Genomic DNA, 13981 nt, shown 5'->3' on the forward strand with positions numbered 1-13981 from the left:
TACAAGCTTGCTTTTGTTTTTACTGGGAGTAATTCTAGGTTGGTTCTCTGTATAGGAAAACACTTGTTTGTCCAGGGTTTTTTGGAATGTATGTTTATCATTATGCCATGGTCAAATGCAGTCTACTTAGCATATTTAACTACACTTTCAAGTGCAAATTGCTACAGTGGGTTATTCAGGCTTAATTAATTTGGCTCTTTGTGACAAGGAAAATACTCATTTCTTCATCTCTTTACCATGCTATTGTAGTTGGATGGTATTCCTAAGCTAACATCTGTATTTTGAATCATGCTGACTAGTTTTATCTGGATTTATTATTAAAACATCTGAATCAAAGTGTGAAAATTCAGGAACTCACATATGATATGTATCTGCATTGCCATCGCTTGTTGTTACTAATCTAGGCATACCCAAACTAGCTTTACTCTTTATAGCACAAGTTCTTCTAGAATCTGAATAGGACTGAGGTTTAAAAAACTGCTTGGAGAATCAGTGTTGATCCTCTGCTGAATGCCAGGTTTAATTTCCAGAAAGTAATGAACAGTCATAGTTAATTATGATGTTGAGTTAGTATAGCTTTCAAGGTGCTAAAAAGTTTGTCTTGTCCTCTATGCTTGTGCTGAAAGCTTTGATTGTAAAACCCAATTGTAATGAGTCCTTTCCCTCAGGAAATCCCTTCTATTAAATTAGTGGTTTCTTACATCCTTGATATCTGTATTTTATATAATCTAATGCTTTCATAGAGGAGTAAATTTCTAGGGGATTCAAAATACAACTTTTTCCGATGGAAACCTGCAAAAGATTTTGAAGAGATGTGAGCAGGTCTTGTGTTTCATTTGACTTGTAACAATACTGTCTTTGCCTGGGTATATGTGTATCACAGTAAAGGGTGGGTCATAGTTCAGAATTTTCTTTTCCTTTGAAATAATACATTACTTGTTTCCATTTTACAGTGCAAAGAAAGAATGAGGCCTGTCAAAGCAGCATTGAAACAGCTGGATAGACCAGAGAAGGGCCTTTCTGAAAGAGAGCAGCTGGAACATACTAGACAGTGTCTAATCAAAATTGGGGATCATATTACTGAATGTCTAAAGGAGTACACAAATCCTGAACAAATCAAGCAGTGGAGAAAGTAAGTTATTCTCCATGTTTTTCTTGAAAAAGGAAAATCTGAAATCGGTTCTATTGGCAGACTAGTTTTTAATTATTTCTCTCATTTCCTACTTTCCCTTTCTGGTGTCTTTCTGATGTTTTAAATAGGAATCTATAAAAAGAAGATTATAGATGGTTGTGATTTTTAATGGATTGGCTTTTTCATACTGCATAGCAATGCATTTTGTCCAGTAGGCAGAGTTTTCATGTCTTAAAATTGAAAGCAAACCCTTTAAAATTCCTGAGGCAAATTGAGCTTTGTATGATTTTGAGTTGCAGAGTTCTTTATTCTTTTAAAAATATACTCTAAAATTAAATTACAGGTTAACTATGACTTGGTGCTTGTATTTATTATAATGTACTCAGGTATATTTAAAAAATTAAAGTAGAGTTTCAATCTATAGGAGGTGACAAGGAAAAAAATTTAGTTTGTAAACTTCTTCATTAAGTTCTTGATGCAGTTTGGGTTACTTTTATCCAAATATGCACTTCAATGTTTTTATGGTTGAAAATACAGCCTGCGCTTTCATATGTAGAAGTCTGTTAAGTGTTTCATTTTCTTGGAAACTTCTTCTGTAGAGTGCTTCTGCTGTTTTTACTTGCTTTACTTCAAAATACTAAGGTGATCTGAGATATGACACACAGATCCACATCTTACATTTCTGTAAATGTTACGTTTGTTGAAATAGAAACTCGGAGCTATTCTTTATAGTGCCACAATGTTACATGTAGATTAGTAAAATACGTATTTCAGCTATCTTTGATAACAAGTGTAGTTAAGCTACTTAGTTTATATAAAGTTATAAAAGTATAATTAGACATACCATTGACCGGTTGTCTACATCTGCAAACCTCTAGACCAGAATGACAGTGTTCTGGCAAAGGAGCTGTGCTTCCTGAACCTGCATGCTTCAGGTGCTTTTGAGCACTAGACTGTTGTCTTTTTAAGCATTCCACATGTAAATTTGAGTAAAAAAAAATAAATCTGGAATTCAGATCTGTTACCTGTAGAAGTAAATTATTGCTTTAGAGATTTGGCATCTTGACAGCAAAAGACTCGATTTGTTCCACTTTCACAGTTCTTCTTTCATTTCAAAGGTTTGACCAAGTTTTGGAATTCTGTGGAAAAAATCTCTGATATTTTCATGCAATAAGGCTTGTAGGTCATGTCTTACACTGTAAGAGATTTCAATTTTGGAAGTATTTTTACTTACTCAAATTTTTATGTACTGAGTGGTGAGTACTCATTCAAACAAACTTTCAGAAGACATTCGTAAACGGATATCTACATTTTAAAGCAGCTTCACAAATCATTCTAAACGTGATTGGTATTAGTGCTACTTTCCATCCACTTTGCATTCTGAAGTATTTACAATAAATATTAAGTAGTGAAAAATGTTAAGTGAGTTAATCTTTCAAATATTTCAAATACAGCTATGTAGTTTTTGCTGTGCAGCTCGGCAGTGCTGTGTAAATTTCGCAGTGTTTCTGGTTTGCTGAAGTACTGCTGTTTAGGTAATTTCAGTTAAATCCATGTTCTGATGCATAATACAAGAAAAATGTATAAAAGAATTATATCTTCTTTTCTTCTTCCTCAGAAATTTGTGGATTTTTGTCTCTAAGTTTACAGAATTTGATGCCAGAAAGCTGCACAAGCTGTATAAACATGCAATCAAAAAACGTCAAGAGTCTCAGGTAATGTATTTCAAACCTTTTCTAAAAATACAAGTATGTATTTTAAGTATTATAATGCTTTTATTAGATTTTATAATGAACACGTAAATACCCTTTAGCATTTATGTTTGCAGTAGTCTCTCTTGTTAGGATATTTTTCTAATTAATTCAGATGAACTTTGGGATGTAGCAGTGAGTTTTTGTACTTGTCTCTTTTAGCAACACAATGACCAGAATATTAGCAGCAATGTGAATACACATATAATTAGAAATCCAGGTAAGAAACCTTAAGTATGTTCTTGTGTTAGATATGTTAGTTTTAATGTTTTTTTTCATTTCACGTCTCCTTGATCTGTCTCCCACACTGCTAATATCTTAGAGATGGGCTAATTAGCAAAACTTCACTAGTTGGTGAAATACAGCTGAGTGCAGACTGAAGCTGGTACTTACTGGTTTAAGTAGTAGGTTATTTCACCTTCCTTTAAAAACAATCTGGAAACAATTTTTGGGTTTAATTTTTTGATCCCACCATACATATTGCCAAAGATGTTAAACAAGCAACATAATGTATTTCAGAAATACCACTGGCAGTCTTTCACTTGCAAGCTGTATCTTTACAACTTCTTCAGGCCATCCCTTCTTAGAGGGGAAAGTGGCTATCATTCTGTCTGATACTGCTCTACTAAAGGCACCTCTACTCACTGCTCGTTTGGATCACAGTTACATTCACAGACTGAATGGAGAGGTTGAAAATTTCAGTTTCCAAGTCCTACACATCTACATTCAAGCTTGCTTCCCTCTGACTTCTGAGGTTTCTTTCAGTTCACTTGCATTAGTGCATTTGTCTTTCAAGTATTTAGATCTTGTTTCTGTTAAATTATATTGTCAGTTTTATACTGCTTTATATCTGACTGGTAGAAGTGCTGTTTGAATTAGGTGAAGAAAAGACTTTATGAGACTACTTGTAACCTCTGCCTTATTAAACAGATGTGGAAAGACTCAAGGAGAATGCAAACCATGATGACAGTAGCAGGGACAGTTACTCTTCTGATAGACATTTGTCACAATACCACGATCATCATAAAGACAGGCATCAGGGAGATGCTTACAAGAAAAGTGACTCTAGGAAAAGGCCCTATTCAGCCTTCAGCAATGGAAAAGATCACAGAGACTGGGATCACTACAAACAAGACAGCAGGTGAGTTCAGCACTTTTAAAATCTGTTCAGAATTCCTTTCCTGGTTTTGTAGTATGCTTGTAGTAAGCATCAAAACATCTTTTTTTCTGAGTAATGCAATATTTCTCAATATTCACAATATCACAATATATGCAATATTCACAGCAATATTTCTCTAATGCAGCTCTGATCTGACATAATTGTGGCTTTTAATGTGTGTTCAGTAACACTAATACAAATAATTTCTACTTTTAGATACTACAGTGACAGTAAACATAGAAAGTTAGATGACTACAGGAGCAGAGACCACAGGTCAAACCTGGAAGGAAGTTTAAAAGAAAGCCGGGCTCATTCGGATCACCGTTCCCATGCAGACCACAGGATATATTCAGATCACCGTTCAACTTCGGAGTACAGCCATCATAAGTCTCCTAGAGATTATAGGTACCACTCAGACTGGCAAATGGACCACAGGGCATCGGGTAGTGGCCCAAGGTCACCATTAGATCAGAGGTCTCCTTATGGTTCAAGATCTCCCCTAGGACACAGATCTCCATTTGAACACTCATCAGATCATAAAAGTACACCTGAACATACATGGAGTAGCCGGAAAACATAACAAAGACTGACATTCTCTGAACGTTTTAGCCATATCCAGTAAACTAACACAGTAATTGCCTTACCTGACTTGAAAGATATGGACTGGATATTCTGTCAGTAGCAGTATTGTTACTTCTTTCCAGGATGCAAGGTCTATTATCCCAACAGAAGAAAAATATTTTTGTATTTAAAGTTTATGCTGCACTGTGCTGCAAACGCTGGGGCACTCTTTTTTTAAGAAAAGATAGATGTTTACTTTTACAGGGACCTCAACACTGCCCCTTTCAGACTGGATCTTACTATAAAACTCTTCATGTCAAAGTGGTTTTAGGCTGAACACATATTAAATTATGTTTGTAAATGAACTTTTAAACCCTGACCTGTGCTCATGTTTCAGGAAGGAATGGGGAGTTTATTTTCTTTTCTTTTGTAGTAAAGAACTCTCAAGGACTTTGTTCACTTTCCAAAGCTACTTGTTTACATTGTACACTGCGACCACCTTGCCACTTTTCATCACAAGCTTGAATATTTAAATTCTGTACCTGTAAAATAGCCAGGATTTCTCCTGTTTGTGATCAGTTATAATGCCTTTTTAAAAAAAAAAATAAAATAAAAAACAACACACAAGCAAATGACTGTAAATTATTGTAAATTCATTAAATGAGCTTTTTTCCCTCTCAGGCTTTTTTTGACTGTTCCTTTCCCCACCAACTCAGGCCTTCTTGTTACAAGTAAGAAACAAAATCAATGTACTTACATGTTTTAATAAAGTATCTTGATGGAATCACTGTTTAGAATGTAAAAATTGGGAAAGGGAACATACTATTCTGTTCAATGCTCCTTTTTTATTGGATAATTTAGATACATGGTTTGGGGTTTTTTTGTTTGTGGTGGTGGGGTTTTTTGTTGCTTGTTTCAGGGTTTTTTATTTTATTTTATTTTCCTGTTAAGCTGTTAGTGTTGTGATTGTAATGAAATGGTAAGAAACATCCAGAAAAACTGTGCTCTGGAAAGCTTTTCAGGTGCATTGGTTTTAAAGGAGGAGTGTTAAATACCTGAACACTTCAGAACCTAAGTCAGCCAAAATTTCTTATAAATCCGTTTGTGTTCCCTCTTCAACATGGGCAATAATGTCAAATGTGCTATGCAGCCAGTTAATATTTTAGAAGATTTGAATGACTTTATTGACAGAATTGTTAAAATGCACACTGATTGTACATAGATAACTTCTGTCTGACAAATTAAATACAAACTAAAAGGATATGTGGGCTCTTGTAGTAGTTTTCTGCTGTTTTTCTCTACAGCGTTACGTTTTCTCAGATTTACCCTTGAAAACATGAAGCTCTAAAGTACTAAATTTTAATATGCAGTGTGATAATAGGAAAGCTACCTAGTCTGGCTTGCTTAGTTGAAAGTGTATCTGTTGCTCCAGTTTTTCTCTCTCTTGCAGTGTTGTGCAGTTTTTCTAATTGAACAGGTTTGTATGAAAGCATTCATGTAGAACCAAAATGTCCTGGTTTCAGCTGGGACAGTTATTTTCCTAGTATCTGGTGAGTGCTGTGCTTTGGCTTTAGTCTGACAACTGTGCTGATAACAGGCCACTATTTTAGTTGTTGCTCAGTATCACTTACCCTGATCAAGGACTTTTCAGTCTCATGCTCTGCCAGTGAGGAGGGGCACAAGAAGCTGTGAGGGAGCAGAGACAGGACACCTGACCCAAACTAACCAAAGGGGTATTCCATACCACAGCACATCACGCCCTGTATATAAACTGGGGGGAGTTACCTGGAAGGGTCCAGTAACTGCTTGGGTCAGGCTAGGTATTGGTCAGCAGGTGCTAAGCAAGTTTATTGGGCATCACTTGGGTTTTCTGAATTTTCATTTATTTTTCTGTTGTTTCCTATTATTATCAATATTGTTATTGTTGGTATTACTATTATCTTTATATTGTACTTTAGTTATTAAACTTTTCTTAGCACAATCTGCAGGTTTTATATTCATCTCCTCCCTATCCTGCCCAGGGATTGGAGAATGGGGCTGAGCAAGCTGCTGCCTGGTACTGAGTTACCAGCTGGATTTAAGCCATGGCAGTCCTTTCTGGCACCCAGCCTGGGGCACAAAGGGTTGAGATAACAACTGACCTGAGCAGAGTGTGTTATAACAACTTCGTTGTTATCATTGTACTGTAATAATCATTGGCCGTAACGTTGCCTCATTTGTTCTCAGAGATCACACGTATGCTTTCTGGTATGCTCTGTGATACTGTTCTTGTCATATGTACTTTCTGTGGTGATGTTTATCTGTGGGGCTTGGGCTACGGTTGTCATTTCGTTGTACTTTGTAGTGCTGGGTTATGATACGATGGAATTGTTAGTCATGAGAGTAGTCTGGTGTGTGCACTCAGTATTGTATCATGACCTTTGTCCTTCAGGCGCCATGTGTTGGGAGCCATTAACAATTACAGCTTTGACCTTTTCTCCATGAAGAGCCACCAGCTGCCCTTCGTCTTCCCCTTCCTGTCCCCTTGAAACCAGCCTGGGTCTTTTGCTAGGAGACAGCATGTTGTTGAATATGGTTCAGATCTTCCTCAGGGTTAAACAGCTACCTGTGGCTACTCCAGCCCCTGTGAGAAGCACTGCGGCTTGAAGACACTCACTCCAGTGTCAAGACTTGCTACTTCAACCCCTGTGACACACTATAGGTATTAAAATACCAGTGGCAAGGGCTATGGCTACTCAGCCCCCAGCAGCAAGCATTGCAGCCACTTCAGTCTCCACAACGAGCACTGTAGCTACTCTTGCGTGATGACCAGTACCAGGGCTACTCAAACTCTTGCAAGAGGCACTGCAGCTACTTTTGCCTCCATAACAGCAGCAAGTACAGTAACTATTCAAACTGGTGACAAGCACTGTGGCTGTTTTAATTCCTGTGACCAGTACTGCAACTACTCAAACCCTGACAACAAGCATGACCACCACTCAGACCCTGGTGATGGATGATATAACTGAAACCAGAGAATGAACCTGTGTTGGTATCAGTTGCCCCTATATGGAAGAGGAAATTGAAGTTTGAAAAAATTTGTTTAGTGAAGGAAGAGATGAAGAAGGGCCAATACCAGAACTAGAGGAACCACTACAAGAAACCAGAGGAAGAGGCAGAACGAGAGAGAACTCCTTGATCTCTCTTCTTGACTGAGCTGCAGAATATGCTAAGATTTCAGCTGTTGTCCAGGTGAGCACATCATCACCTGGATGCTCCAGTGCTGGGACAAAGGGGGCAACAATTTTGAATTAGAGCATAAGGAAGCCAAGCAGCCAGGATAAGTTGTTAGGGAAGGGGCAATTGACAAGGTAATTGCAAATCCTCAGCCACTGGATGGTAAGTGTGAAGGAAAGGTATCCCTTCAAGGAGGATATTGTACATCGCACAGGAAGGTGGACCGCGTACGAGAAAGGCATCAGTACCTGAGGGAATTAGCCATTCTAGAGTCTGAAGACGATTTCTCCCCCTCCAGCATTTCAGCTGTGGAAAAACTGCCCTAGGAATTCCCAGCAATTGAGCGAGGATGTAGCAGCAGGATAAATTTTTTAAAATCTTAGATACATGTTCATATTCTGTATGGTATATATTGTAGAAAAAATTAGGGGGGGGGGAGGAGTCATTTTACACAAAAGTGGCAAGTCCTGGTCAAGTGCCTAGTCTTCAGTTTACTCCAAAGCTTCACTATTTACATAAACTAATAAATACAGAAAATTTGCATGTGTTTATTGTGGATTATCAGGACTGTATTTCAAATTCGTTTTCATCCATTGTATAATATGACTGATTTTCATGAATCTTAATCATTTACAGGAAGTAAACTGAGCAACAGTCCTTGTAAGTGCTATCAGGATTTTATAAAGAAATGTCAAAGTGATTAATTACAGGTCTACGATTAGTCAGCATCTGAGATGTAACTGTAACCCCAAACTACTTGGTCCAAGCTTGATTCATTATAGTACTTCTTTTATTCTAGCTAGCAGGAAAAATGTAGCTGTGTAAAGGTCTACAATAACATATATGAATTCTGTGTGAGGTAGCTGCTCTCTGAACCTTGATTAACTGTAATAAGTGACCCTCAGGTTTTGGCCACAGCAAGTAATGTGGCCTCATATGGAAGTTTCTACGCACCTGCGCCTCTCTTCCATTATGGAATCAACATGTGTCTCTTGTGCATATTGTTAAGTCTCTCAATTGTCAGACAGTAGTGATTCTATTTCACTTAACCCTCCTTGAGTGTTTCCTTGGCAGCATGTTACCTCTTACATGATTGAATGCACTGATTAATTTGCTTCCCACCACGTGGCTACATAGGACCCTGTGGCACCTCAAGAGACGGGCAACAGGACACAGACTGCCAGAACAATTCATACACTGCACAGGTCTTGGGCAACATTTAAAGGGTACCACAGCATGGGCACAGTCTAACAGACAATGAATCCAGCTGTACCAGCTCTGTTCTGGAACTGATTTGCAAAGTTTTAATACAACATAGTGCCTTTTTGTGTGAAGGTTGTCAGTCAGAGGCAGTGAAAATGCACACTACTGACTAAAGCTATATGAAATATTCTCCTTTTCAGGAGTTCCTGCCAAAAATATTAATCCTAAACTTTAGCAAATTGTGAGAGCTTGCTGGTGCCACAGTTGATCCAGTATAGTTAGGGGTACCATGCTTGTACCAACAGGAAGGAACCAAAATCTATGTTTCCATAATTACAAAAAAGGCATTGCCACTATTAATTTGAGGTCTGCTTACACTAACTGTGAGTCAAGTTATTTTTCTATTCATAATCTAAAGGCTTAATACATAGGTTTGTAGTACAGTACATACAGAATAAACAGATGGACTGACAGCCTACCAATTCTTTACAAAATAAATATTTTCAATAAATACATAGGAAAATACTGAAAATGTTTTCAATAAATATAAACTATTCAAAACTGAGTTAACGTTTTTTGATGACAGTATTTTCGATTTGTTTTCCATAAATGAAGAGTGACTTGATGTCTGCATAACTGCAAAAGAAATCACTTAAAAATTAGGCTGCTGTAACTTTTCATGCAGCATCTTAATTCAGGCCCCTCTATGCAATTCTTATGATGCAATTTTAATGACAGAGCCTCAAACTGCTTTTTCTAGGGAAGCCCACTTCATGCATTGCAGAGAGTACATGACAAGAGTATACTGCAGTGAATGCATGAAGTAAACTCAGTATTTCTTCTATAATCATGGAATAAAAACTAACAATTTCTTCTCAGATGCAGTGATGCACTCAGTTTAGTACTGTAAACATTCTGTTTTATGAGATGGATTGTTGTTATTCCAGCATAACAAGGGGGTCATGAGACACACATCAGTTAGTAGCAATATCTTCTGAATACCAAAATATTTAAATATGTGAATTTTATTTTAGTCTTACCAGGTGCTTCTAAATACTACATTTTATTCAGTATTTCTGCATCCTTAACGTCTTCTTTCAGCCATCATGATTGACACAGATCTCTTGGAACAGGATTTTTTCCCATTAGCTTGTACCTGAGCCCTCCAGGAATGATCTTGGGTTGCAGTGGGAAGGCAGTCATGGCCAGTGCCAGGTATTCTTAATGAGGACAGCTGAGAGACGAGACAAGCTCATTTGCTTGTCTGAAAATTAGCATGTGGAAATTTTGATTACTACACCACATCTTCTCATTGGCTTTTGACTTAAAACACTGAGCAGACGTGCGAAACAATGACGAAGCTGAAAGCAGGCATCTCGGGGATACGTATTTTAAGTTATGCATCAATTTCTTCTGCCAAAAATCAGGGTTCTTCACCTGGCGTGCAGAGAGCAAATTAACACAGAGTTGAGACACTTGTTAATTTCTTGTCTGTGCAGAGATGGGTGCTAGGTGGTAACTTCATGAAGCTAGCATGCTTCAGTTCACAGTAAGCATTTTATATATGCTGAGCAACAGTTACCAGTATTTTTCTATTCATGTTTAGTCAACCTCATTCCCACTGGCTCTCAAGTTGCCCCGTCTTTACTTAGTAAAGTCTCAGCATCTTCCTTTTACTGTGCATTTGCTATGGGGAAGGGGCTGCATTGGTAGGGATTTTCCTACCCAAGGGTGGGGTATGTACTATGTTAATTAGGATGGTTCACTTGAAGTACTCTTCTGTTTGGATCTATCAGCAGTTGTGTTTTCCATGTGCTTACCTTGGCACTGCCTTGGTTGGCTGATCTGTGGTGTCATCCTAACCTTTTTCCCAGAGCTGTATCTTGTTAACTTTTTACAAAGTTTCCTTTATTTTTTCGTGTATCTCCGACAACTTCACAGATGTGGGAAGTTAACAGGGTACAGATGTAGTCATGATTCTCCAAGATAGGAACTCGTGTCTAATTATTGTCCTCCCTTTTTCACACTTTGAAATTTGACTGCTAAGCGGAATGAAAATTGCGAAGTTCATCTTCAGAGTTCCAATGCATAATTGTTGTTCCAGTGCACAGAACTCCAGTGCAGCAGAGGTGCCCATCAGGGTCATGAGTGAGACTCAAGGCTCCTGCTCTGTGAGAGAGCAAATGTGGAACATCTGCAACCTTCCCTTGGTTCTCTTTACCCATCAGTTGTACGGATGGCAAGTGGTTGAACGTAATTTACAACTAAACACATTAGGCATCTAGCTTTTGTCCTTATTGGTCTCCCATATGTAAATACCCTGGTGTTTCCAGATGTCAAATTTTCATAGAATGACAGAATAAGCAACATTTGGGCTGTGCAATCGGCATCATCTGTGGAAACCATTTTCTCAAAGTAGTTGCCTGTCATAGTTTAAACCGATCCACACAGCTCGTCCACTCACACCCCCCCCCCCCCGCCAACCCTCCCCACTCCCGGAGGGCTGGGGAGGAGAATCAAGAGAATGTAACTCCATGGGTTGAGATAAGAACAGCCCAGTAACTAAGGTATAACACAAACCACTACTGCTACCACCAATGATAATATTGATAAGAGAAAATAACAAGAGAATACGATACCACCACCGAACAAGTTTGACCCCCTCGAAGAGAGAGTGTGCCCTTCCGGGTAACTCCCAGTTACCTCCCTGGGCATGACGTGCTGTGGTATGGAATACGCCTTTGGCTAGTTTGGGTCAGGTGTCCTGTCTCTGCTTCCTCCCGGCCTCCCCTCGTCCCCGGCAGAGCATGAGACTCACAAAGTCCTTGGCCAGAATAAACATCACTTAACAACAATTAAAAACAATCGGTGTTATCAGCTCTCTGCCCAGGCTGGGAGTCAAAACACAGAGCTTGCACAGTTACTAAGAAGGAGCAAAACAGCTCCTGGCAAACCAAGGACATTGCCTCACCAGACTCTGTGGGTGACTACTGCAGTATACCTTCCATCTGCTTTAAGAAAGTGACAGCAAAGTAAATCCATAAGGCATCAAATCTTTTGATGTTTGCCAAACACTGAGCTGAGCTGGAAGGCAGGTACCAGGTTTGCAAGACTGAAGCAACTGTTACACAGAGACAGTGAAAGAAATTCTGGATTTCAGCCAGCTGTGAAAGAAGTGGCTCTGTGAAGGGAATGCTAGCACACAGCTGCAGGTAAGAAAGCACGTGTGATCTGTGTCAGCCAACACCACCTGCCTCTCACAGCCTACCCCTCCATTCATGCTTCTTGGGATCAAGAGAGCAACAAGGAATTTAGAGAGAATTTTGTGATTATACCTGTTTAAAGAAAATACAAAACCTCCTCCACCAAGGTCCTCTCCTTGCCATCCAAACGGCAGACCAGTAGATGATACAAGAACTTACTCATTCTGTCATAACTTTGATTTTGCAACTGTAACATCCATTACTATTGGGAGGATATACAGCTATAGCACCCACAAGTCACTAGCTGTTAATTTGATAACCATTTCACCACCTTAGATGTACAGACTTCAGATTCTAAGGAATCTGGAAAATTCTAAGGAATTTTTCTATATTATTAATGGAAATATTCTTTTGAGGTGGGTGCCTTATGTTATCATTGTGGATGAACAGAGAACCTTTCATAAAATGAGAAGTACTTCACAAACACAGCATGCACCTAGAATAGGATTTTAGGCTGAGTAAGGAGTAGATTTCTGAACTTAATCTCCATGATCCTTTCCACACTCTCCATTTGGATTTGCACTGTAGACCAGTCTCCCTCTGCATAGGGCTGGTTAACTTCGGATGAAGCCAAAGGGGAAAACACCCTCCAAGCATCAAGACTAAACCTCAGCAGATGTTACTCACACCTCCTCAGAGGTGTGGGGTGCAGATGTTGGGTCCTCAACTCATTTTTTCTTGCTCTGCACTGCATGAGTTGATAATGTAGACACAGCTTTCCTTCTCCCTAAGGAAAGCAGTGAAAGAGCATAGAAAACCTAAAAAACTTTTGCACACACCCCACCATGGCTAAGTCTTGTCAGACTGGTGCTTGCCAGCAAATGAAGCGATGTCACGTCTCTCCTGTTTGTGCCAGTTCTGGTGCTTTCATGGGCTGGTTGCACTCCTGGTCTCTCGCACACAGGTACAAACAAGGAAAGATCTGCCATAGTACCAGCTGGTTTAGGCATTGTTTGCTTTTAGCTGATCAGTTAAGAATTTTAATGAGATACTGAGGTACTCTCAAATTGCACTGAATATTCTGCATTATATTAAAATAATTGCTTTTTTCTGTCACTTCAGTAAAATTTATTAGACTGAACAATTTACTTATTCAATGCTATGGATTGATTGAGTAAGCGGAACATACCTGAAGAGACAGGTTCTGATGAATTATCCTCATTTCTTCTTCATTATTGTTTCTTCCCTTCATATGTGTCACCAAGAAACAGCTGTATGGCAGCTACTGTAAATGCTTCTTTGTACGTTTCATATCTCCCAAGCACTTTATTATTTCTATGACCATTTTTTAGTTAATCACTGCTCTTGGCTTTGCCTTTTAAAATCATAGAATCATAGAATAGTTAGGATTGGAAAGGACCTTAAGATCATGTAGTTCCAAGCCCCCTGCCATGCGCAGGGATGACTCAGTCTAGACCATGTCACTCAAGGTCCTGTCCAGCCTGGCCTTGAAGACTGCCAGGGATGGAGTATTTACCACTTCCTTGGGCAAGGTTTTTATGAGTAAGCAGAAAGTATTGCACTATTGGCTAATCAGAAAATACTGCTTGAAGTGCAAAAGCTTATTTACCAAGTGTGGGCTCATTTTGTTTTGTAAATTTACTTTAAATGATGCAGTATCTGTAACAATAAAGGATACACTTTATTTTCTCCTTTACTCCACTATTCAATCTTATCATACGATAGGTATGTATTT

At 38.7% G+C, this 13981-nt stretch overlaps 1 protein-coding gene across 5 annotated transcripts in view; it reads left to right on the plus strand.

Annotated features, from left to right (window-relative positions):
• The window catches only part of CHD1 (chromodomain helicase DNA binding protein 1), a 57239-nt gene extending 51956 nt beyond the window's left edge, over positions 1-5283 (plus strand). For 4 of the 5 annotated variants that reach the window (XM_065661283.1, XM_065661280.1, XM_065661281.1 and 1 more), the window contains 5 exons: positions 954-1132; positions 2751-2847; positions 3046-3103; positions 3814-4024; positions 4259-5283. In XM_065661283.1, the coding sequence (XP_065517355.1) occupies positions 954-1132; positions 2751-2847; positions 3046-3103; positions 3814-4024; positions 4259-4622 (909 nt within the window). In that variant the 3' untranslated portion in view covers positions 4623-5283. Of the gene's footprint in view, positions 1-953; positions 1133-2750; positions 2848-3045; positions 3104-3813; positions 4025-4258 lie in introns of those variants that run through there. The other variant, XM_065661284.1, reaches the window with a different exon arrangement.
• Positions 5284-13981: the final 8698 nt, after the last annotated feature.

This window comes from Lathamus discolor, chromosome Z, assembly GCF_037157495.1.
Source record: "Lathamus discolor isolate bLatDis1 chromosome Z, bLatDis1.hap1, whole genome shotgun sequence".
Taxonomy (NCBI): Eukaryota; Metazoa; Chordata; class Aves; order Psittaciformes; family Psittacidae; genus Lathamus; species Lathamus discolor.